Source organism: Macaca thibetana, chromosome 11 (genome assembly GCF_024542745.1).
Source record: "Macaca thibetana thibetana isolate TM-01 chromosome 11, ASM2454274v1, whole genome shotgun sequence".
Taxonomy (NCBI): domain Eukaryota; kingdom Metazoa; phylum Chordata; class Mammalia; order Primates; family Cercopithecidae; genus Macaca; species Macaca thibetana.
The window spans coordinates 4649352-4674626 of record NC_065588.1 but is presented as its reverse complement, the minus strand read 5'-3'; the positions used below and the strand labels follow the sequence as shown (position 1 = coordinate 4674626).

At 45.1% G+C, this 25275-nt stretch overlaps 2 protein-coding genes and 1 pseudogene across 8 annotated transcripts in view; 1 reads left to right on the top strand and 2 right to left on the bottom strand.

Moving 5' to 3' along the window:
* Window positions 1–25275, bottom strand: part of NDUFA9 (NADH:ubiquinone oxidoreductase subunit A9) — a 306980-nt gene that overhangs the window by 87094 nt on the left and 194611 nt on the right. The window lies entirely within an intron of this gene.
* Window positions 1–25275, bottom strand: part of DYRK4 (dual specificity tyrosine phosphorylation regulated kinase 4) — a 53772-nt gene that overhangs the window by 5836 nt on the left and 22661 nt on the right. For 5 of the 7 annotated variants that reach the window (XM_050750151.1, XM_050750152.1, XM_050750153.1 and 2 more), the window contains 10 exons: window positions 20233–20313; window positions 18846–18956; window positions 18004–18142; window positions 15866–16029; window positions 12760–12896; window positions 11996–12136; window positions 9542–9680; window positions 8923–9004; window positions 3345–3517; window positions 564–624 (listed from right to left, as the gene is read on the bottom strand). In XM_050750151.1, coding sequence (XP_050606108.1) covers window positions 564–624; window positions 3345–3517; window positions 8923–9004; window positions 9542–9680; window positions 11996–12136; window positions 12760–12896; window positions 15866–16029; window positions 18004–18142; window positions 18846–18956; window positions 20233–20313 — 1228 coding nt within the window. Of the gene's footprint in view, window positions 1–563; window positions 625–3344; window positions 3518–8922; window positions 9005–9541; window positions 9681–11931; window positions 12137–12759; window positions 12897–15865; window positions 16030–18003; window positions 18143–18845; window positions 18957–19067; window positions 19270–20232; window positions 20314–25275 lie in introns of those variants that run through there. The other 2 variants (XM_050750156.1, XM_050750157.1) reach the window with 2 other exon arrangements.
* On the top strand, window positions 5315–6686 carry LOC126930018 (coiled-coil domain-containing protein 181-like; annotated as a pseudogene).

The window sequence follows — 25275 nt, the reverse complement described above, 5'->3', positions numbered from 1 at the left end:
TCCCAACAATCAGACAGATGACACATACATAACTACCAGCCACAACGCATCAAAGCAAAACTAAGTCCTTGCTTAACTGTTGCAATGAACCTGGCACAGTAGGGTCTGGAGGATAAGAAGAATTCTAGCAGGGGAAACAAGATTGCAGCAATGGAATTTTCCACTATTCTGGAAATGAGGCTTCTGCTCTTTGATTTCCCTGCACAGTGCATAGTGTGAGAGGGCAAGTTGCTTGGGAGAGTGGGGAGAACCTCCAGGAGAGGATGCAGTTACAATATTTTGAGGTTGCAGTATTTGCTGATAGCTCTTCTGAGCAGGGACCTGGCCATTCTCCTGCTCCTGAACATTTTTACTGTCAAGACCCCATTCGCACTGTGACTGCCCCATCCCATCTCCATCATGCTATCCGGTTTCCCTGCTCATTATCTTTTACTTCTCTGAAAGAAGCTCTTAATCACAGCCCTTTGGTATGTGGCCAGGGGAAAAGAATGAAATGAGCCTTAAGGTACAGTAGGTGTCTTCAAGGCCTGTGACACCTCATTAGACACACTAGACACACTTACCAAAGAACGTCTGTCTCCTGGAGGCCGTCTCAATGAAGCCGGCTGGCGGCAGACCCAGCACCTTAATGAGGATAATTCAATTGGTTCACTCTTTGTGGGATCACAGATTCAAAGGCTGAGGGGTGGGGCGTACTTTGGCCAAGCTTTGCCTTCTACAGATAAAGATCCAAAGCATTAAGTAATAACATCAGGTCAGTAGCAGAGCAAACCCAGAGCCTGAGCCTCTTAACTCCTAATCCAGGGCTGGTTTCATATCCTAAGAATCAACACTGGCCATGTTATTCTACACAAACATCAGCACCAACTAGGGGTGAGCCATCACTCTTGATAGCAGCCAGATGTCAAATAAACTAGTATACGTGCTGCCATGTCGGAATTAAAGAATGATATATCCCACCACGGAGCACTGGAAAGGGAGAAGAAAAGAAGATGAAAATCACCGGATGAGCATCAGACAATTACAGGAGAAAATACCTTCTTGAAAAGAAAAGTGTAGCACCTACTTGTTCATCTTTTCCTACTGCAACTTGGAGGGGCACACAGGGATAAGGAAATTACAGTGTGGGTCACCTACCCTTGCGGCTCGGTTCCCAGTCATAATCCATGCATTATCCTGCTCTTCTGTTCCTCAGACCCTTTGACACTGAGGTCAAGAGGAAGCCGAGTCAGTTCTGGGGCTGTAAGAAAGTTGAAACATAGGCCCCATTCTCTTTGGTAATGGAAGCAGGAGCGGCCTGGGAATGCTTTATAAAATCATACATTATCAACCTTAGAAGCCATCTACTCTGCTCCCCTCATTTTATAGTCCAGAGCCGGGAAATGACTAGGCAAAAAGACAGAGCCAGGACTAAGACCCCAGGTTTAATGACTCGCAGGCCAGTTTTCATTCCACCGCAGCTATTTTTACCTAAGTTATTTTAATATTTTATTATTAGTTTCAATCATGAAATGAAATTATCTATGTTTAGTCATTCTCAAGGCTATGTGTGTTTCTCTATCTGTAACTTTGAGACAATCTGGAAAACAGAAATTTGGCAAAGATACAGATAGATACATAGATAGATAGATAGATAGATAGATAGATAGATAGATAGATAGACAGACAGACATACATACATACATACATACATACATACATATAGACAGATAGCCAGCCAGCCAACCAGCCAGCTAGCTTGGTGTTTGCACACAAAATATCTTTGTTCACTGGGAAAATCCTTAAATGTAAAAATTTTAAATTTTTAAGGTTATTTTTCTATTTTGTCTAATTTAGTTCCATAACAAGATGACTTTCAAGTGAAAGCATAATAGATATAATTAATAATCATATAAAGAGTCTTGGTAAAGCCTTGCTATAGGGAGATAGTTTTCCCAGAAAACTGTCATTTCCCATAATGAATGACTAATGCCTGAACAATACACATATTTTGAAGTCAAATAATTTCCAATTCTTGTTTTCAACATTTTAATCGGGGTGTCAGCTGACAGGTTGGTAAACATAATTTTAGACGACAGATCACCATTTGAGTCTTACATAGAACTCAAAAGGAGTCACCGAATTAGACGACATTAATTAGAACAGGCTTCCTCACTGGGTTCACATCTACACCACCAAGCAATTGGAATCACATTAATCCTGAGCCCCGGCATTCTAGCAAGAAGCATTATTCACCCATGGGTATAGGCATTAACTGGAAAAAGAAAACCCGGCCGGGTGCGGTGGCTCACGCCTGTAATCCCAGCACTTTGGGAGGCCGAGGCAGGCGAATCACAAGGTCAGGAGATCGAGACCACGGTGAAACCCTGTCTCTACTAAAAATACAAAAAATGAGCCGGGCGAGGTGGCGGGCGCCTGTAGTCCCAGCTACTCGGGAGGCTGGGGCAGGAGAATGACGTGAACCCAGGAGGCGGAGCTTGCAGTGAGCCAGGATCGCGCCACCGCACTCCAGCTTGGCCGACAGAGCAAGACTCCGTCTCAAAAAAAAAAAAAAAATTCAAACCCAGTCTTTGCTATTCACGCAGGCTTGCAGTTTCTACAGAGCTCCGCTGGGTTTACACCATTACCTCACCCGAGTAGCTGGGACTACAGGCGCCCGCCACCTCGCCCGGCTAGACTTTTTCAGATTTTACCGTGTTTTTCAATCATTATCCCAAAATTTAGGCACACCAGCCATATTCATTTTTCTAAGAGCTGTACACCCAATAAGATTTCACATTTTATTTTCAATCATTATCAAAATTTGCACACCAGATATATTTTAATGGTTTACACATGAAGCTTATGGTATCAGGAAACGTTTAAAGCTATAATGATTGACAGAAGTTTCTAAACATAAACGTATATTAAATTAGAATAAAATTCCGTGGAGGAAGTAGAAGAAAGAGTAGAAACAAAAAGCAAAAAAGAACAAAGTAAAACAAATGCACAACTCTTGAGAACTTGTTCACATCCTTTCAGATGGATTTTAATGGGTGTCATGTCAGTCTGGCTTTGTATTCTTTTCGATATTTTTGAAAGAGTGGTGTAACAGTTTTATTTTAAAACGTCACTATTTACAATATGATGGAAATGACATCCTCTGCAACTATTTAAAGTTATGATAAAAATGTTAGATGTCGACTTGACAAGTACAAGGGAGTACACAATGTCAAAACTACTTTTAGGAAGTACCCACAACACAAAGGATGCAGGCCATGGCCCTGGGAGAGTCTGATGCAGCCCAGTGCCTGAGGGCCAAGCCCATGGTCTCCGTGGGAGCCGACCGCCAGCCCTCCCCGTACCTCCATGATGCAGGCCAGCTGCTCCACCTCATTCTCCCCGGGGAACAGGGGGTAGCCCGTGTACAACTCTGCCATGATGCAGCCCAGGCTCCACATGTCAATGGCCATGTCGTACGGGTGGCCCAGGATCACTTCTGGGGATCGGTAGAACCGGCTTTGGATGTACGTGTATACTGCGGAGGCAAAGTGAGAAAAACCAGATGGGAAAACCTTCCTACTCTCCAGAATGTTCTCCCCCAGGACACCTTCTCAGTTCGACTGCGCCCCCGCTGGCGGGGAAAGGGAAGTGCAGCTGGCCAGCACTCAGAACTCTCATTACACATAACAGCATCAAATCCCACAGCAATCTGATTCTCAAGGAGGTGTTATTGTCCCTGCTTTATTGATAACGAACTCCAACATTATTAGGCATTGTTGTAGGAAAGTGAATTTCAGTCAGCCAAGTTTATGACAAACAAACAAAACATAAGACTAAGTTTTCAAACTGTCAGATTAATTTGGGGTAGACGGCTTCTGAGCCTTGTGACTTGGCAAGGGAAGAGGCATATCAAGTTAGAAAGGGAGCGTGCAAAGTGTATATTCAATATAGTATGTGCACTTGTTGTAGAGAAAGAAAAATCTCAACGGATGAGGATGAACAGACTGAAGTCGAAGAAATGGAACACGGTAGTTATTTCCACATAACTGGGGTTGCTGGTTACCTGGGGAGGAGCAGGGATTCTGTAACCACTTTTCTGTTGTTTAAATTGGTTATTGTCAGAACATAATTCTGTGATTTAAAACAAAATAGAGATTTAATAAAAATAATGTTTATATCCTGCCTGTCCCAAATGTATTTGTGGTACTTTGCAAAGTACATATGCACAGAGTATTTTAGAACACGGATTTAATGGTATTTACTACATTATGTTTAGTATGTACCAGGCACAATTCCAAGTACTTTTATAGATAAGCCCTTTCAACTCTTACATTAATTCTGTGAAGCAAGTAGTATTATTGCCTCCAATTTAAAGAAGAGAAAACTGAGGCATACAGAGGTTAAAATGTCAAGGTTACTCAGCTATAACTGACAGAGCTGGGATTTGAGAGTAGGCAGTCCAGTTCTAGTATCAATACTAGATACTGCCTCACAGTTAAAATAAAGATAAAAAAAGAAGTCAGAAAATATGCAAAGGGGGAAATGACTGCTAGAAATCAAGGATAAAATAATTACAAATTCAGCTCTGAGCATCTTGGCAGCCAAGATAAATGACAACTGATAAGTTACACAACTTTCAACATCTGAGAAGAGAAAACATATAAGTTTTCTCTTGTAGGAAGCATTATTTTTTAGCTGGAATTTCTCATAGGATTCATACATAAGAGACATAAAGGTCTTATGTCCTCAAAAATTGATCTGCCAGAGAGAGGCCTGGATGGAGGACACAGTGGCATGCTGTTGCCATGGCAGCGTGGTCCTGGCTGCTGCCGAGGCAAGTGCCAGGGTCTCCCTTGCCTCAATGTGAAGAGCTTAGAAAGAGGAGGAGAGGCCGGGCGCGGTGGCTCAAGCCTGTAATCCCAGCACTTTGGGAGGCCGAGACGGGCGGATCACGAGGTCAGGAGATCGAGACCATCCTGGCTAACACAGTGAAACCCCGTCTCTATTAAGAAATACAAAAAACTAGCCGGGCATGGTGGCGGCACCTGTAGTCCCAGCTACTCGGGAGGCTGAGGCAGGAGAATGGCGTGAACCCGGGAGGCGGAGCTTGCAGTGAGCTGAGATCCGGCCACTGCACTCCAGCCTGGGCGACAGAGCCAGACTCCGTCTCAAAAAAAAAAAAAAAAAAAAAAAAAAGAAAGAGGAGGAGAGCAGAACTCCCCGGCCATCTCCATGGCCCCAGCCACCGCATTTTACACAGCCAGGAGGGAGACAGAGGGAGAGAAGGGAAGGACAATGTGGAGTGGAAATATTAATGGTGGGAGAGAGCAAAATGAATGAAAATAAAGATACTGATTCAAAAGAAAGTGAAAAGAATACAAAGGTGACTCTGAAAAGGACCTGGAGTGGTTAACTAATGAAAATGAAAAAAGTGATGCCAGCATAATAGAGATGGCTTGTGAGAAGGAAGAGAATATTAACTAAGACTTCAAAGAGAATGAAACAGTAATAGAACACACCAAACAGCTTTCTGATCCTGACAAATCTTTGCAGGCTGAGGTCCCACCGAGAAGAAATGACTTGATTTCTGTTCCAAGCGTTCAACCTTTGGATCCCATATCAGATTCAGATAGTGAAAACTCTTTCCAGGAATCCAAACTAGAAAGCAGAAAGACTTGGAGGAGGAAGAGGATGAGAAAGTAAGGAGATGTATTGTGGAGAAAGTTGTACAAGCTAACAAGCTTCTACAGAATCAAGAACCTGTGAATGATAAGAGGGAGCAAAAACTTAAGCTCAAGGACAAATTAGTTGATCTGGAAGTTTCTTCACTAAAAGACACTAATACTTACAAAAATTATTTTGAAAATGAAAGGATTATGTTTGGGAAACTGTCACAGTTATGTATTTCCAAATATTTGGGACAAGTAAATGTGCTCCTGTCACTTACTAATGGAAGCTGTGAAATAAACAAGGATAGGACAATACTGGTGGAGAGAGATGGAAAATTTGAACTTCTGAGTTTACAAGACATTGAGAGTCTGGGGTTTTTGCCTCCCAATAATAATGGAAACAGTACAGAAAATGACCCTCAGCAGTTGTTACCCGGATCTTCCATCTCCTGTGTCAGTGGCATCAAGAAAGAAGATTCTGCAGGAAAGATTGATGCTGTCACTCACTCATCAACAGAAGAGCCGCTGGCTTAAATCCCTCAGCCACCACTCAACTGCAAGACTTGTCTAACTCAGATCGAAGTAAAGGGAATGGGAAATCTAATCAGGACAGAGTCTGCACATATCTCACCAGTGACCTCAACATACTGTCTTTCCCCTTGACAGAAAGAACGACAAAAACAACTAGAACAACAGACAGAAAAGCTGAAAAGAAAGGAAGAGCAACAGAAAATAGAAGAAGAGAAAGAAAAAAAAAAGAGGGAGAACAACATGGTATTTAAAGCATGGTTGCAAAAGAAAAGAGAGCAGGTCTTAGAAATGAGGAGAATTCAGCAAGCAAAGCACATTGAAGACATGAACAGTAGAGTAAGCAAAACTCTGAAAAATAAGTTCATACAGATACGAAAGCTGAACTTATTTACAGAAGGGAGTCTGGATATCAGACTAACAGCCTATGAAAGAAGTAGAAAAGTGGTTCAAGAACTACCCTTGCAAAAGATGCAACATGCAGATGACTTTCCAAGCAGGTTCTAAGAGGCCTTGTGAAAAGAAAATGATTCCCATTCTCTTCAGACTTTGGTGAAACAGAAAATAGAAAAGGTCAATTCATTTTTTTAAAGACGTAACTTTGGTATTCAAACAGGACAAAGATACACACACGCACGGAAAAAAACCCTACGGACTGGTCTCACTTAAGACTAGACATATAGAAATCTTATGTAAATCTTTAGCAAATTAAAGACACCAAATTATTTAATTTAAAAAAAATTTAAAAATTGAAAATCCAAGAGAAAAATTTTAAAATCATCCATATCCTTACTAAAAGAAAAGATACATATGTAAAGTAAAAGTTGAAAATTCAACCCTAAGCTCTTCCAAGCTCATCTCCAGTGGTAACCACTTCTAACAGTGTGGTGCAAATCCTTTTCCATCTTATTTATATATTTACATGTCAAAAGTTTCATTAGTCAGTTTTTTTCACTTACTTCATCATGGAGATCTTTCTAGGCCATTACATTTAAATCTCTCTTTTCAAATAGCTGCGTGGTATAACAGTGTTAATTTATTAAACCATTCTTCATTTGTAGATGTTTAGGTTGGTTCCAATGTTGCGCTACTTAACAGTGCATTAGTGAAGATGTACATTCTATGGGAACATCTGTAATCTGTAGGACAGGTTCTTCAGAGGGGAATTTATAATTTTTGAAGGTTTAGAGTGAAATGTTTGGTTAAAGATGCAAAAGTAACCTCCCAAAAGGTAATATGAATTTATAGTTCCTCCAACAATGTGTGAGAGTGAATAGCTAACACTGCATGTGGTGCATCAACTTATTTTTTTCTTCAAATTAATAATATACCTGCTTGTATATGAGCGCGTGTGAGAAATAATAAGAAATAGATATAGGACTCTACCCCTAGGTTTTGGCACAGAGCTCCTAAAACCTTTTTAATTTCTTGAGTGATAGGGATTCTACATGTATCTCTTGTTCTAATAATTGACCTTTTGTCCTGGCTTCTGACATAGAGCTCCTAATCCTTTGGAACTTCTGAGGTGATAGGACTCTCTTTGTTCTAATGAGATGACGCTTGGTGGACTCCTGAATAGGGGCTGCTTGCCAGAAAGACTAGGCCATGATTAGAAGCTTGGAACTTTCAGTTCTAACTCCTTTGTTGGAGGAAGGGGGAAAGGGCTAGAAATTGAGTTAATAATCTCAATGACTATGTGATGAAGCCTTCATAAAAATCCCCGAGCTGCAGGATTCAGAGAGCTTCCAGGGTATGGGAAATGTGGTGTTGGGAGGGCGGCGTGCCCCCAAGAGGGCATGGAAGCTTCACACCCCTTCCAAATATTTTGCCTTGTGTATCTCTCATCTGTGTCTTTTATCATATTCTTTATTAATAAACTTGTAAGTGTTTTTTCCTGAAAAAAAAATTGATCTGCCTAACATTTGGGAACATCCATCTAGTAATCCTTTCTTCAGCCTTAGGAAGCTTCCTCTGACAGCCCTTGTCACCTTAAAGGCTGGTCCCAAAGTCCCTCTGTTGTGTATCTTTAACATAGCCTGTGTACATCTCTAATCGTTGTATTCACCATATTATTTTTATCTTTCTGTCTCTTCCATTAGATCATAAGCAACCTGAGGACAGGGAATGTTCATTTTTTGTTCCTGGTACCCAGGACAGTGACTGACACAAAACAGATCATAAATGTCTGTTAAAGGGTACATGTTGTCTATAGCGAACTTGATAGAAGCCAAAAGAACACAATATTGAATCAAGTTCAGTAAACGCTGTGAAAATGTACTCCAGAGCTACTTTTTGAATCCTAGCTTGAAAAAGTATAAAACCTAAAGGATCTGGGGCAGCGAATTCCAAGCTTCAGAATGACTATGGTTTCTGAAGTGCAGACTGCTAGCTACTTCCCAGAAATTTGGATTAGGAACTTGCGGTGTGAGGCCCTGGAAACTATCATTTTTCAGAGCCCCAAAGCAATTCAGATACACATTTAGTTAGTTTTGGGACTCACTGTTCTTGGATAATTCCATATCCACAGAATATGAGAGCTTGAAAGCACCCTTTTAGTACTTGGATACAACTTTCTCATTTTATAGATGAGGAAACTTGGGCTCAGAGAAGTGAAGCACCTTGTTCAGAATCAGACTGGTAGTGGTGATAGCTGAGCCCAGGCTAGAAGCCGTGTGACCTTGTATGTGAAGGGAGAGAAATTGCAATAGGAAAACTCAGATGACGGGACTGGCATGGGGCCTACCTTTCTGGTGTTCATAACAGCTTGATCCAAAGTCAATGACTTTAACAGAGACTTGGCCCTTTTGGTACAGCACTATATTTTCCTAGAGAGAAGAAAAGACATATGTCAAGCTACAGTAATGCTGCCCTAGGCCCTCTCCTTACCTTAATGCTCCCCATCCTTCAGGGCCCAGTTCAAATATGACCACCTCCATGGGCCTCCTCCCACATCCTCTCCAAAATCCCATCATCCTCCCCTCTGACTTCCCAGTTGATTTGTGGTCGGTATTTCTCTTTTGGACCTCGTAGTCAGTGCTTTACAGAGTTTCTTTTGCATATATTTTGTCACTTTCCCCCTATTGATTCTGTAACTCCTGAAGATTGTGACTTTGTTTTTATCTTCTTTGGCACCTGGTTCTAGGCCTCGCTTGCATGGCCTTAGAAATGCCATTGACTGAATTTGTTTGACATTCGCATTAAATGCCGCCCTTGACATACATACTGCCATGACAATAGAGCACACACACACACAAAAAGGTCAAAGGCAATGCTTTGATTGGAGTTTGTGATTCTTACGCAGCCTAGGGAATAGAATGGGTATTTCCAGAGTGTTTCCGTGGCAGGATGGAGGTGGTACTCACGGGCTTGAGATCGCAGTGAATGATTTTCTCTACAGAAAGCATTTGCAAGCACTTCAAAACAGAGAGAGTGAAACGCCGAACTATCGACAGACTGAAGCCTTGAAAGTTGTTATTCTTCATCAACTCATACAAGTTGATTCTGGAAAAGAGAGGGGAAAAGTGAAGCCTATGGGTGTAAAAAAATATAGAAGGCTGAATGTGAACCTGCAAACAATCTTGTATCACCTGGTTTCCCTCTAGCAGCAGGCAAGCCTCAGACCAGGAGGCAGGCCTTTCATGCCCTTATAGACTCAGCTTTCCCGCTGAATCATGGTGGGCCCAGGGTGAAACCGTGTCAGACTTTCAGATGTCCCCTCGTTTCTCATGTGACAAGGCCACTGAAGCACTTTGTTATGCAGGTGGGTTAAAAGGTTGGCCCAAACTTCTGAAACAGTCATAGTTCCTCAGGCCCTTGGGAGGGACCCAGGAAACCCACCGGTCACTCAAACAAGCAGCTACTGCTGCCCAGGCCTAATAAGGGCTGTCTAAGGACATCAGGTTCCTGACAAGTAAGGAACAAGAGAGTGGGCAGATGGGGGCTGAGGCCAGAGGGAGCCCCTGCTCCTCCCAAAGTGTGGCTGTTTGGTCTCACCTAACTGTTCCCTTGAGAAGTGCAAGCTTGCTCTTGCCAGAGAATCTGAAATTCTCTAGGGTGACAGAAGCCTACTGTATGATATGACATCTATAGACTTACGAATGTTAGAAACTAATATTAATACAATGCATTTGAAGAAGAAACATTTATTTGTGAGCTGCCAGATGAAACCTCTGTGCAAGCTGTGAGATGGGGAGGGAAGGGAAAGAGCATGACCCCAAAATGGTTTTCAGCAACCTTCTGCTGGTCCCTCCTCATCTTCCATTCCTAAGATCATCTAGCTTTGGTAGTATTTAGCAAGTCACTCATTCTTAATGTTTTCTTAGAGATGGGGTCTTGCTATGTTGTCCACGATGGTCTCAAACTTTTGGACTCAGGTGACCTCCCAACTTGGCCTCCCAAGATGCTGAGATTACAGGTGAGAGTCACCACGCCCAGCCAGAGCCATTCATTTTTTTTTTTTTTTTTTTTTTTGACAGAGTCTTGCACTGTTGCCCAGGCTGGAGTGCAGTGGTACAATCTCAGCTCACTGCCACCTCTGCCTCCTACGTTCAAGCGATTCTCCTGCCTCTGCCCTCCGAGTAGCTGGGATTACAATCACACACCACTACGCCCAGCTATTTTTAGTAGAGATGGGGTTTTTAGTAGAGACGTGTTTTTAGTAGAGATGGGGTTTCACCCTGTTGGCCAGGCTGGTCTCGAACTCCTGACCTCAAGTGATCCACCCGCCTCAGCCTCCCAAAGTGCTGGGATATAGGCGTGAGCCATCACACTGGCCACCATTCATTCTTGAGGGCTGCAATGGAGATGTGAGACTTGGCTCTGGCCCCATCCTGACTAGTCACCTGGGCAACTCCCTCATCTCTCTGAGCTTTGGATCCCCCTGCACACCCTGGCCCTCTGACCTCCCAGAGCTCTTTTAAGCACAATGACATCCTAACTGTGCACTGGGATTCATGGCCAAGAAAGGTAGACCGAGCTGTCCATTTGGCCACAGAGAAGATAATTTACCTCTGCATATCAGAGACTCAACCACGCTTTGGAATAACCGGAAATGGTGAGGAGAGTGTCACCTTACCTGCTAATTCAAATGTAGCTGGTTCCTAGAGTTTCACCATCAGCAGTGGTGTCCTGGGAGCCCTGAGCTACCAGCTTGCTGAATCCAGCAACACTCTGAGAGCTCAGCCCTGCTTGTTCTCCTTTGCTAAATGCATTCTGGGTTTCTAGTGTTATATAAATTGCATCAGATGGTCTTCCCAGAGAGAATAATCATCAAATTAGCATGCCTTTGCGATTGGCATGCCTCGTCAGCTCCAATATTCAGCCAGGCCATGCCAATCTATTTAAGTCAGGCTCTGCTCTCTTACCAAAAATATCTGCTCTTGTCCTTATTTACTCAAAATCAAAACCCTTTTCACACTCTAAGCAGCCAGCTCCCTATCCCTTTAGGTTTCCGCCTCTGCACGATCAGGCCAGAAAGCCCACGAGTGGGGAATATGATAGCAAACAAAGAAAAGTCCTTTTTGACTATTTTGGTTTAGCTCTTGAGGAAAGAGGCCTTGTTTTGGTCATGTCACCTGGCTCAGTACCCACCCCAGGGAAGTACATCACGGGGAGGCTGGCAGGTGACAGGCATACCAAGATTGTCTGCTTTCATCCCAGCCTCCTTGCTCCTGGGCCTTCTGGATAACTAAGTGACTGTCATGAACATTCTAGTTATTAAATATTCACATCCAGAAAAATCTAGTGTTCTGACCTCAAACACTATCACTTAGGTAACTTTTCCAGAGGAAATGAGTTAAGAAGAAAAGGCAGCTGACCCCAGGAGCTCAAAGGTGATGCAGAAGTGATTGCGGAAGTAGAAAAAGTCCTTCATATGCACCACATTGGAGGTGTTGTCTTTGTCCTTCTTTCTGAGAGCTTCCAGGATCTTCAGCTCCACCAGGGCCTGCTGGTGAAATCTGAGGGGATGGGGAGTGGCAGGCAGGGTGGGAAATGGGGACAGAAACATCAGTGTCAGGTCCCACTGCAGCAGTCAGCCCCTCCCCATGACCCCAGCAAGACTGTCTAGTGGCAGGAAGCACTAAAAACACCATACTCTCAGCCGGGCGCGGTGGCTCAAGCCTGTAATCCCAGCACTTTGGGAGGCTGAGACGGGCGGATCACTAGGTCAGGAGATCGAGACCATCCTGGCTAACACGGTGAAACCCCGTCTCTACTAAAAAATACAAAAAACTAGCCGGGCGCGGTGGCGGCGCCTATAGTCCCAGCTACTCGGGAGGCTGAGGCAGGAGAATGGCCCGAACCCGGGAGGCGGAGCTTGCAGTGAGCTGAGATCCGGCCACTGCACTCCAGCCTGGGTGACAGGGCCAGACTCCGTCTCTCAAAAAAAAAAAAAAAAAAAAAAAACACCATACTCTCGCCTCCTCTTTGCCCCCTCATGGAATCAGACAGGTAGAAAGAGAAAAGGGAAAACAAAAGGGAAGATCGGAGGCAGAGGCAGAGTCAGGAAGGGCTGGCATTCTGCAGGGGCCAGAGTCACACAGTCCCTCTTCTGTGGCCTATGTCATCCCCCAAGCCACACCTCTTCTTGTTCCTGATGATTTTCAGGGCCACCAGCTCATTGTTTTTGTGATCCAAGCACTTGGCCACCTGTCCAAAGGACCCCTTCCCGATCATCTCCAGAACCTCATAGCGGTAGGCAATGTGATCATGCAGGACCTGTAGAAGCCAGGCTGGTGGTGAAGAGCAAAGCCATGGGCTCCCAGGCCTTCCTGGCATGGGGCCCTGGCATTCCCACCCCCAGATTACGGCTCACTCCTAGAGGAATTTTCTAACTGCACGGGGCACTTGTGGGACTCTCGCTCTCATCTCATCGCGACTGCAATGGGGAGCTTGCTGGCTGGATTCTGGGCCACCCATGTGGTGCCAGGGGAAGTCCCACAGGCTTGATCCATGTCAAGCAGCACAAAGAACACTGGATGGTTTTAGGAAACTTGGGATCTAGTCCCAGTATTGTAGTTCCAGTTCTAGTCCTCCAGTTTTCTGCATGTTTCAGGACCTATAAAGTAAGAGGGTTGGACAAAGTGGCCCTGAAAGTCCCTTTCAGTTTGGACATTTTATGAGTCTTGAAGTTAAGCAGCATCCCTGGTTTGGAGAAAGTTTTGTTTCTGACCCCAGATGTGTCTCTATCTATCAGAGAAGGCGTTAGGTCTGCTCTGCCTCTTCCTGGCCAAATTTGATTCTCCTTTGGGCTCACTGGGATTTAATTCTATCCTGGAGTTAGCAGTACAGAACTTGGACCTTTCTTGGTGAAGAGAAATATTTCAAGAGCCAGAATCACGCATGTCTCTCCCTATGCTGGAAACTAGAGAGCAGGGGGTTAATCAAAACCACAGGAAATGTTCTATTAAAAAGACTTCAGCTTCAGACAAGCAATTTATCCATTCTGAGCTGCAGTGCTGTTGTCTGTAAACTGAAGATGCTGGATAAGATTATCTCTAAGGTCCTCAAGCTCTGTGGGTCTCTGATTTCTAGTGTTACACTCATGAGTCTGGGAGAGGTGAAGGATTAAGTGTTTGTGTACAAGTCCTCAGGATGTGTTTGAGAATGTGCGCTGGGGGTCGGTTCATATGGGAGGAATCTAGAGTGAATTTGAACACGTACAACTTTCCTGATCTATGGATGTAGGTTAGTCTACTTGTAAGGGTCTGTCATGAGAATGTATGGGAAAAGGACAGGGACAGGATCCACACACGTGGCTATAAAATTGCATATGTGTTTTCTTAGCATTTGTGCTTGCCTTCTGCATACTACCACTTAGTGTCATAATTGTTCATTCGCATGTCAACTTTGACATTGATTATGGTTACCTGAAAGCAAGAACCATTTTGTATTCATTTGTGATAGCTTCCTTTATATTTCCAGAGTCTAGTAGATGCCCAAGTTTATGATAGATTATCAATACATAGGCATTCAATTAACATTTGTTGACAAAATAAAGTGAGAATGCAGCTGTGTTGCTTGCTTGGGAATTTGGCTATGTGCAGTATGTATTTGTGTGTGTACTGGAATGCAATAAGGATGGTGATTTTTAGCTTACAGAGAACACACATTATCCCTTTCTTCCCTACAACGCCCTCCCCCACCAAAAAAAAAAAAAAAAAAGCCTTTTCTAAGATTTGAGACTGAAGAACTGAGTTCCAATGAATTAATTTAAAAGTAGTACTGACACCCTTAGGGAATTCCCTAGAGACCCTAGGCTCAGGTAGGGTGGAGCAGAGGAGGGAGCAGGGAGGGAGGGGTTGAGGAGGTCTCAACCTCTGAATCAGAGTTAAGATTTATACTGGAGATTCCCAGCTGGGCACAGTGGCTCACACCTGTAATCCCAGCCCTTTGGGAGGCCAAGACAGACGGATCACCTGAGGTCAGGAGTTTGAGACCAGCCTGACCAACACAGTGAAATCCTGCCTCTACTAAAAATACAAAAATCAGTCAGGCATGGTGGCGGGCACCTGTAATCCCTGCTACCCTGGAGGCTGAAGCAAGAGAATCACCTGAACCCAGGAGGTGGAGGTTGCAGTGAGCCGTTCACACCACTGCACTCCAACCTGGGCAACTCCATCTCAAAAAAATATATATATATACTTATTGGAGATTCCTAACCAAGGATCCACTAACCCCCTATAATTTTATGTATGTGCAGGTTGTCTTTTCTGGGATGAGGACCTATAGCTTTTATCAGGCTCCCAAAGGGGTTCTTGACTGAAAATATTGAAAAGCCAGGCTCTAGAAGGCACTGTGTGACAGAAACGAAATCCTTGAATCTCAAAGTGTGGTCCAAGGATCAGCAGCACAGGCATCACCTGGAAGCTCAGGCCCTAGCCCCAGACAGGCTGGAAAGAACTTGCATTTTAACAAGATCCTGCAAGTGGTTTGTGTTCATAGTAATGCTAGACAAACATGGCCCTCAATGCTATTAATAAGATCTGCCTCTTCTATGAGCCATCAGGCTCATCTTGTCTCTTAAATCCAAGTGGTAATGAAATGTTCTGAAGAGGAAATTCCTGACAGCCCACAGTCTAGTGCACTAAGCGTCACACATCCCAACATGCTCAGCCCTGGGAATCACTGCTCAGCTTTCACCTTCCGGCTGGGAAGAGGCACTGCCCTGGGGAAGCCAAGGGCTACAGTCAGAAGAGGAGGAGGAAGAGGAGCTGTTGGGATCAATTTTTTAAAAGCAGAATGAAATTAAGCTCTGTGCACCAGGGACTACAGTGACAAAAGCTTTTTTGTCTGTGGGGGAATTGACATCTATTATAAAATAAGAGTCCATGTATGGACTTGTATTGAGGAGACAAAAAAGGAAATGTTGGGGAAACTGCTCCTTATTTCAGTCTGGCCTTTTCCAGTGGGCTATGCAGGGAAGGAGCCTGTGGGAGCTCACCCAGGATGCAAACCGGCTACCCCAAGTACGCTTGGGGGAAAGTCAGTCTTCCATTAGTAGAGTATTTTGCATACTAAATTGCATGTTTCCCCATTTTCAAGCATGGTATTTCTTTGGCTTGGCACTACCAGAATACTTCAGGACATCTAGTCTCCAACATATCAGCACTAAATACTAAAAAATACCCCTGCTTTTTTCCTTTCTAGACTACCTGGAGGTTCCCATGGCCCCCACCCCCAATCACCTTCAGATAGGAGCCTTGCTCATCATCAAAACTTGTCTTGCTAAATTTCTCAGGAGCCAGGTCGAGCTTCTTGGCTTCAAGCCCCAGGAACCACAGCTCCGTGTAGCCCAGGATTTCACTTTGCTCATATGGAGACAGCTGATTCTTAAAAAGCTTTAGGGCCTCTGTGAAAAACACTACAATTGTGAGTTAAGTTGAGGCAGCATAGGATTTGCCCAGGATGCAGACGATGGCATCCTTCCAGGTCACGAGCCATCAGCCTGTTTCCCAGCTGGGTGGCTCACTGAGGACCATGCATCTGGCATCTCACAAGATGGAAGTATGACAAAGATAAATGTCAAGGTCTTGCACTTATTTCAACAAATCAAGAAAAGAACACAAGGACAGGGAAAGGGAGAGCTCAGTCCCCATACACCTGGGGGTTAGAGCAGTGTGGGTAAAAATTCCAGGAGTAAAATTAGTGTCAACGCCGGGCATAGTGGCTCACGCCTGTAATCCCAGCACTTTGGGAGGCCGAGGCGGGCGGATCACGAGGTCAGGAGATCGAGACCATCCTGGCTAACACGGTGAAACCCCATCTCTACTAAAAAATACAAAAAACTAGCCGGGCGAGGTGGCGGGCGCCTGTAGTCCCAGCTACTCGGGAGGCTGAGGCAGGAGAATGGTGTGAACCCGGGAGGCGGAGCTTGCAGTGAGCTGAGATCCGGCCACTGCACTCCAGCCTGGGCGACAGGGCCAGACTCCGTCTCAAAAAAAAAAAAAAAATGAGTGTCAACAATAGTATATCGTTTAGGTGGCAAGTTGCCCAAGTTAATGTGGAATGAAGCTATCACTAGTTGAGAGGCTTTGAAGGCTGTAATGTCTGACAGGTAACATAAAGGCAACATTAAAGGCCCAGGAGGCTTCACGCTCAAACCTGCAGCTGAATCAGGAAGGACCTCAGATTGCAAGGAGAGATTATGAGTCAGGACTTTTCTACACTGGCCAGATCACATCGGCGCTCTGGTGCGTGGTCAGGGGTAAAATTCACAGTAATTGATAAACTACAGCATTCTCAGAGAAAAGAAACTAGGATCAGGATGGGGACACCATATTATTTGACAGACTGCTGAAGTGTTGGAGAGGGAACTGCAAGGAAAAAGAAAAAGACTTACAGGGGACAAGACTTCTGTTTTCATATAAGTGAAGGGCAGTCATGTACACGCTGAACAAGGCATGTTCTTTGCCCAGTGGACAGAGCCAAGGCATGAGATAGCAGGGGGCAGACGGCAGCTCTGTAAAGGCAGAACGAGCTCAGGACTGAAATGACCTCTTCGTGCATAGTTCCCGGAGTTGTTTAAGAACAACAAGCACCACTTTCACTTTCTAAGTTGTGGAAGAAGAGCTGTAAAGCATCCGATGATGGCACCCATAGTGGATGCTTGGTGGGTTTGGGTGGTCTTCCTTTGTGTCCTAATAGGTTATGAGTCTCCGAACCCCGTTAGAAGTCTAGCCACTGGCCAAAAACCCATGTGCAATCTTTCAGGCCTGACCACAAGGCAGTCCACAAAGGCTTCACCTGGCAAGCCTCACGGGTAAAGATGCCGCCCTGCGCCACAGCCGGTGCACTGCAGTCTCTGGAGGAAGCTACAGTCAAGGACGGAGACCCCTGGCTGGCCATGCTCTTCTACATATCTGCATTTCTAACCAAGATCCCCCCCAGAGGCTCCTCCCCAACACCTCCTTACCAACAGGAAGGAGCTTCAACACCCTTTGCTCTGCCCTCTGTATTCAGTACCTTTCCACCCCTAGCTCTTCCACTCTCTCAGTGCCTTCCGCCTGGCCCCTGGGTCCATAAAATGACAGGAGCCTTCTGTCTGGCTCCTTAAGCAAATGAGACACTTCCTTCTGTCTGCACGGGTACATCCCGCCCTTGCCCAGAGTCACTCCATGGGGGAACATTCAGCCTCCTATTCAGCCTCTTTCTTATACTACCACAGTCAGAGGTTCAACGCTTAACTTCTACTTTCCTCGTGGTTTGCTGCCTTCACTGATGACTGTGACACCTGGCAGCTTAGCTCACTCCAGCGCAGCTGAGCTCTTGACACCCTGACCTTCCATAACCACCTCCAAAGCCTGTTACTGCCCCAAATGCATACCTGCCGCTGTCAGAGGCACCTTGTGCTTCTTTGGTGACTTCTCCCCTGCCTTGGGATCCTGGGTTTTAATGCTAGGGTGCAAAGGTATTTCTGAAGCCTTGAGCTCTGAGGCCGGCATCTGATTGTGAGCTTGATTCTCCTGTCCAGGAAAAGAGGTTTGCAATAAATAACTACTTCAGACTCTCCTGGGGGACATAACCGTTTCTTTAACCAAAGACACCCACCTTCAGCCAGGCTATTGACCTACCTCTCCAGGGAGAAAACAGCAATTAAGAGACAGTAGGTTCTCCCTATCTCTCTCCCAAAGGAAGTATCTGTCTGACTCACACTGTTCCTGGGGAGACCCCTGTACCTTACAGTATGCTGTTGACAACCCCAGCAACATCTCACTGTGGGAAGAGATGGGGACAGTTTTTCACTGCTGCTCTTAAGAAGGTGAGTTCCCAGCTAGACAAAGTGACTTGCCCAGGAGCACGTGAACTTATGTGTGTGTGACACCTCTTTCAGTTGGCACCTTCTCACCTATTATCTCATTTGGTCCCTACACAAAAGAAGTAGGAGGACATGGGAGGAAACGAATATTTTGTATGGTTCCACCTTTCATGCACAGCGCTTCATTTTTCCTTTCCTCAGTGAATCCTCCTGACAACTCTACAGAGGGACCATTTCGTAGCTAAGAAAAGGTTAAGGACTTATTTGCTCAAGCTTTATAATCATTGTAAAGAATGGGAACAGGACCAGAACCCAACTCTTCAGCAGATACTGTGCTTTTCCCCAGCATCCTGGGCCTTTCTAAAACTTTGGACTAAAACCTTCTCAGGGTCCCGTCCGTCTGCACCCACCTGATACAGCAGGGATGACTTCAGCAGGACTTTCTTGCTAATGCGTGGGAAGCTTACCATATTCTTCTTCCCCTTGGCATCCACAAAGGGGAGTGAAGTAACACTGGAGTTCTGTAGAAGGAGAAACTGCATACATTACAAAAACCTTAGGCAAGAAAACGCCTCCAGGCATCATTTCTTCTAGCCCCCCTTCCCAACCCCCCAACGAAAGATGAGTCTAACCCCAATCCGGACATAAACCTATTGTTAAAGTTCTTGGCAAGAAATGCAGATTCCAGAGCAGCAGAGTCAACAAGCACATGGGCTCTGGGTTTGAGTTCCTGCTCTACCGCTTACTAGCTGTAGACTTTCAACAGCTCACACTGACTCTTCCCTGAAACCTCAATTATTTCATCACTACCCTGGGAACAAAAATGGGGCCTACCTCATAAGGCTTTTGTGAGGTAAATGAGTCAGTATATAGACTGTAAGTGCTGGCCATTATTATTATTACTCCAATATCTTACCACCCCAACGCAGGGAAGTTCTTCTTGTTATATCACGCAGATCTTGCTCAGTGCAACATAAGCTTCATTTCCTCTATGACTACATTATTGACTTGACCTACTCACTTGGATCCCTGCCCTCCTCCACTGATTGATTGACTAATTAATCAGGAGAGAGGTCAAAATAGCTAAAATTTGGAAGCAACGTTAAGTGTCCATCAACAGATGGATGAATAAAGAAAATGTGATACTTAAACACAATGCAATACTATTCAGTCATAAAAAAAGAATGAGATCCTGTCATTTGCAACAATATGGATAGAACTAGAGATCATTAGGCTAAGTGAAATAAGCCAGGCACAGAAAGAGAAATATCACATGTTCTCACTTATTTGTGGATCTAAAAATCAAAACAATTGGATTAAGGGAGAAAGAGATTAAAAGGATGGTTATTAGAGGCTGGGAAGGGTAATGGTTGCGGGAGAGGTGGGGATGGTTAATAAGTACAAAAACATAGATTGAATAAGACCTCGTGTTTGATAGCACAACAGGGTGACTATAATCAATAGTAATTTAATTGTATTTTATTGTATGTAACACAAAGGATAAATGCTTGAGGGGACGAATAACCCATTTTCCATGATGTGATTATTACACATTGCATATCTCTATCAAAACATCTCATGTGTCCCATCAATATACGCACTTACTATGTACCCACAAAAATTAAAATTAAAACATTTTAAAAAATCACATGGCAATGGTGATGTGGACAGAGTGCTGTCATCATGTTATGATACATGTCATGATGAACTGGCCAAAACTGCCTGTTCGAAGCTACCCTGGCCACCCGCCTCTCCTCATTCTCTCCTAGAGAAAAGGAGCTGAACATCACTCCCTACCTTATGAAAGACTTGGGTCATTCTGGAGTTCTTGGTGTTGGAAGGTGGCTTCTGGACTTGAACTGAAGGTTTACTTCCAACCTGGATCAAGTGGAAGAAAAATAGGAACAGTGCTTGGCATGGCCTCATCCCACACTGCATATTGTTGTTTCATTACAGTAAACAAACTACGCTTGAGGCCAGCTCTCCTGACCCCTAAGCTAGGAAGAGCCAAGAGAGGCTCCAATAGGTACTCAATGAATGTATGAGTGGATGATTATCCAAACAAATGACCTTTCCCAAAGTGTTCATCCTGGATGGGCTTGGCCTATGGTTTTCATGCTTTAAAAAAATCAATATGGCCTTTTCTTCCAATAAAACCTTAACTAGAGACCCTGGATACGGTAAGGAGTAACAGCTGAGCTGCTCTTGCTCTTTAGAAAAGAAAATGGCCATTGCCTTGCCTGGAAGTCTTTTCACCCTGAATGTGGCTCTGAAGGTGGCATAGCGGAATCCGCCCAGTGGAACACAGGCACCCAGCCTGTGACCTGATCAGAAGAGACTTCACATCTAGAAAGGGTGAGGAGGAGAAGACCAAAATACTAGAGCAGTGTGTCCCAGAGGGTGGCAAGCACACCACAGAGGAAGGGGACGTAATATGTGTAGTACACAGATAAAGCGTTACCTAATAGGTGTGGATTTACTGTAAAATCCATTTGAAAAACTGTAATGAGCACATTGTAGTTGTTATTATTTAGGATGAGATTAAAATTTAAGTTAAAAAAAATAAGGCCAGGCATGGTGTCTCACACCTGTAATCCCAGTGCTTTGAGAGGCTGAGGTGGGACGATCGCTTGAGGCCAAGATTTCCAGGTTATGGTGAGCTATGATCGTGCCACTGCACTCCAGCCTGAGCAACAGAGAGAGACCTTGCCTCTACAAAAAAAATAATAATAAAACAGAGTGTGCGGACTATGTAGGTGTGGCAAAAACTGTGAAGCTGGCACTCAAATGACTGAAGCTTAGCAAACAACAGGCCACAGCTTGAATCGAAGTTCTGGTCTTTGAAGCCAAAACAGGAGTTCTCCTTCTTCCAGACCTCCCCTATGGAATTGAAGGGTGTTTATCCAAAGCTGACACACAGCTGGCAGCAGCCCCACTTCTGTAAAAATCTGGCCGCACTGAAATAACAACTGGGTACAACAATTAATATCATCCAGCACAGCTAAGTCCCGCACAGCACAGTAATGATGAGGACTATTTGGGACAGTCAATCTTGACCTCCTGGAATAGGGAGGTAGTCTGAGGGAGAGAGGGTTGCATAGAGCATGAGACAGGGTCTCAGACCACGTTAATTCGCTAATGTGCTATATTTAGGATACCACTATTGAATGGAAAATGATATCTGAGCAAATATTGCAATTGCAAATCTCAGAGTCTCAATTTCTCATCAAGTAGGTGTGTGGGGATGAATATTCATTAGCGTCGTCAATAACGGCTGACATTGAGGATGCGGCAGGGAGACTGGACAGGTACGTGAAAGGTACATGAACAGAATACAACCCAAACTAAATACGGAACAAAGGGCACGGACAGTGAGTACCAACAAAGAAGGAAAAGATCACCGTGAACACAGTCAGACCAGGAGGACGGTGGTAGAGGTAGTGCATTTCTGAATGGGTGAGGCTTGGTCTGGGCTTTAACCGAGAGGACGGGTAGGAAGCACGCTTGTTCAGTGGAACACCATCATCCAGGCATGCCCCAGGGCTCCTCACCGCTCATGCTGGGTAAGCAGGAACGGGGGGTTGACAGCGGGCCATGGAAAGCACTGAAAGACTAAGACGCTTGGTCTTTATCCTGTGGGCAACAGTGAACCACTGACAACTTGCATAGCTGGGAGTTACATGTGCAAAGCAGTATTTCAGAAAGACCCCATTAGCAGCAACGCGATAAAATAGTGCTCATGGGTATGGACTCCAAAATCACACTCTTCCCTTTTGATTCCCGGCTCCACTACTCATCAGTTGTTTGAACCTGGGCAAGTTATTAGCCTGTCCTCATGTCATGTGGGGATAATATTAGCACCAACCTCAAAACATCGTGAGGATTAAGGGAGTTAATATGTGTAAAGTGCTTTGCATATGCTAAAGTTGTCTCCTTGAGTTCATTTTCCTTACTTGCAAAATGGAGAGAGCCATCTTTTTGCTCATTTCCCAGGACCAAGAAAACCATGGACTCAGAGCTTAGCTGACAGAGCAAAGGGGTGTGTGTGTGTGTGTGTGTGTGCGCGCGCGCACAGCCCAGGAGTTTAGCAGCCCCAGGTGTGTGTGTGTGTGTGTGTGTGTGTGTGTGTATGTGTGCGCGCGCAGCCCAGGAGTTCAGCAGCCCCAGGTGACCAAGTGACCCTGAGGACTGGTGGCTTCTATGTCTCTGCACACTTGTACTCCATTCTCAGATACCCATGGGACACACGAGATTATGAACTTGCTGATTGTTGGCTGTCTTTCAGCGGCTTCCTGAAGAGGTGCACAATGCCCCATAATAACACTTAATTCTATCAAGGGATCCCCTGGAGGCAAGAGGAAGTGGTGTGCTCTCCCATAATCATAGTTGCAAGACAGGATTTTTCTTGTAGAAAGTGAAGCTTTCATGACATTGTTATTGCTAAGCCAATAAAACAGGAATCTCCTTAATAGTCCTGAGTTCTGTATCTAAATCTGGAATCTCCTATGTAAAAAAGGTTTTATTCACAGGGGTACAGAGCATAGGGGGTGCTTCCTGTGCAGTCCAAGACCTGGGCACTGGAGAATGGCTGGGTGGGGACAGAACATTCTTATCTCCTGTCCTCTGGAGGGGACAGCAGATAAGAAGAAAGGGCATCAGAAAAACCCAAAGAGGCTCTTTTCTTGTGTCTAGAGATGGTGTCTTTGCCCTGTCACCCAAGTTGCTGCCTCAACCTCCCAACCTCAAGCAACCCTCCCACCTCAGCCTCCCAAGTAGCTGGGACTACAACTACATGCCACCAAGCCCAGCTAATTTTTATTTTTACTTTTGGTGGAGACAGGATCTTGCTATTTGCCCAGGCTGGTCTCGAACTCCTGAGCTCAAGCAATCCTCCTGCCTTGGCCTTACAGTGTTGGGATTACAGGCGGGAACCATCATGCCCCCAGCTAAAGCTCTTTTCAGTTCTCCTTTTTGTGACCATCACACCTCTCAGAAGCCTTCTAAACAGCCAGAATGAAACTGTGAAGTTTCTTTATCTTCCAAACTTTTTGTATGAATGTGTACTGCTTTTATCAGTAAAAATACCATTGTTTAAAAGCAAAAGATATTATAGCAGATAACTATAAATGGTTCCATGCAATGCAAGGGAGGAGAAGGCAGTGATAAATGCAGCAGCCCTCTCTCCATGAGAACCTGGAGAGAGTGGAACAAGCTCTAGAAGGAGGCATCAAGGAAACTACGCTGGGAGAGTCTCAGTCTATGGAAACAGCAATTGTGGGAATCAAGAGAAGGGACAGGAGATGCAGGGCTCACAAGTAGGCTGAGGCCATTAAGATTCTCTCACACATAGGGCCACATTGGAGCCTTGAGCTTCCCTGGGGTCTCCGGCTGTGCTTGCCATCACTAGGAGATAAACCCATAGGATCTCAACACTGCGTTGGCATGCCACAGGAGGGCCGATGGCAGGTGAGGGCTGCTCCAGTCTCAAGTCCTGACCCAGGGCCCCTCCTCTGTCCTCTTGTGAGTCTGTTTTGTGAGCTAGCTAAGCACTTGGGTTCTCACACTTCGTTTTCTCAGAAGAAAAAAAAAAGCAAATTCCATCCTCATGTTTCAGCTAGCTCACCCTTCTCCAATAGAAACTGAGTTCAGCTTAAAAGCTGATTCGAAAAGGAAGGGGGAAAGTTGAAACCAGCTTACTCACCCCGCCCCCTACTCTGCACCTGGCATGTATGCAAAATAACTGCAAAGGTGCCAAACTCTTCCTTCCAGTTACTCAGTCCTGTGATCCTGCTCTTCTTCTTGCCTCAAAGATTCTTCCAGCAACACCTCCCTCCTGCCTCCCCAAGCCAGAAGGATGCACAGAATCACTGAGTTGCGACGGACCTTGGAGATGCATTCATTCTTAACGCATTTACTGAACATGTCTATGTGCCTACCGGGCAGTGTGCTAAGCACAGATCACACAGCCCAGGCTCCCTAGCAGTAGAACCCAGAAACCTGTATTTCAAGCTTCCCCAAGTGAGTTCTGGGCTGGCAGATTTGGGGGTCACATTCTAATACAATCCCCTCCTTTGGAACTGGTCTCTCCTACCTCTGAACTTTTTCTTTCTGTCATTGATGTTTATGTATCCTTTTTAACTTTTTACAAATTCTTCTCATCTTCCCCCAGGAAATTCCACGGCAGCAAACATTAGGCTTTCCATGATGTGCCAGCCCTGGAACTTCAAGACCAGTCCCTCTGGCTAGGTCATCGGAGGGGGGGGTTCCCACAGAACCTACCCTGTGTGTCAGTGTCCACACCATCATTACAAGAACCTGAAGTGAGCTGGGACCAGCTCCAGAGCCAACCGTGGATTTGTTGCATGTCTCAGGAGGGAGTAGGATTTCACTGAGTGTCATCTTCCCCGACACTGCTTCTTTGTATGATGTCACAGGGAAGTGCCTCAATTGCAAATTCGTATTAATGAACACAAGCTGACAACCAACTCACTTTCAAAAGTGAGAGTCAGGGCCGGCCGGGCGCACACTGACGCCTGTAATCCCAGCATTTTGGGAGGCCGAGGCAGGTGGATCACCTGAGGTTGGGAGTTGGAGACCAGCCTGGCCAACGTGGTGAAACCCCATCTCTACTAAAAATACAAAAATTAGTCGGGCGTGGTGGCAGGCGCCTGTAGTCCCAGCAAAGGTGCTGTGATGGAAGTACAGAGCACGGGGTAGCGAGTGGCTTACACATATTAGTACCAGAGGGAATGGTCACAGAGGCTTCCTGGAGAAGGTGCTGCTATGGCTGAGGCCCAAATGCGGGTGAACGATGGGGACATGGACTGGGTCACATGGCGT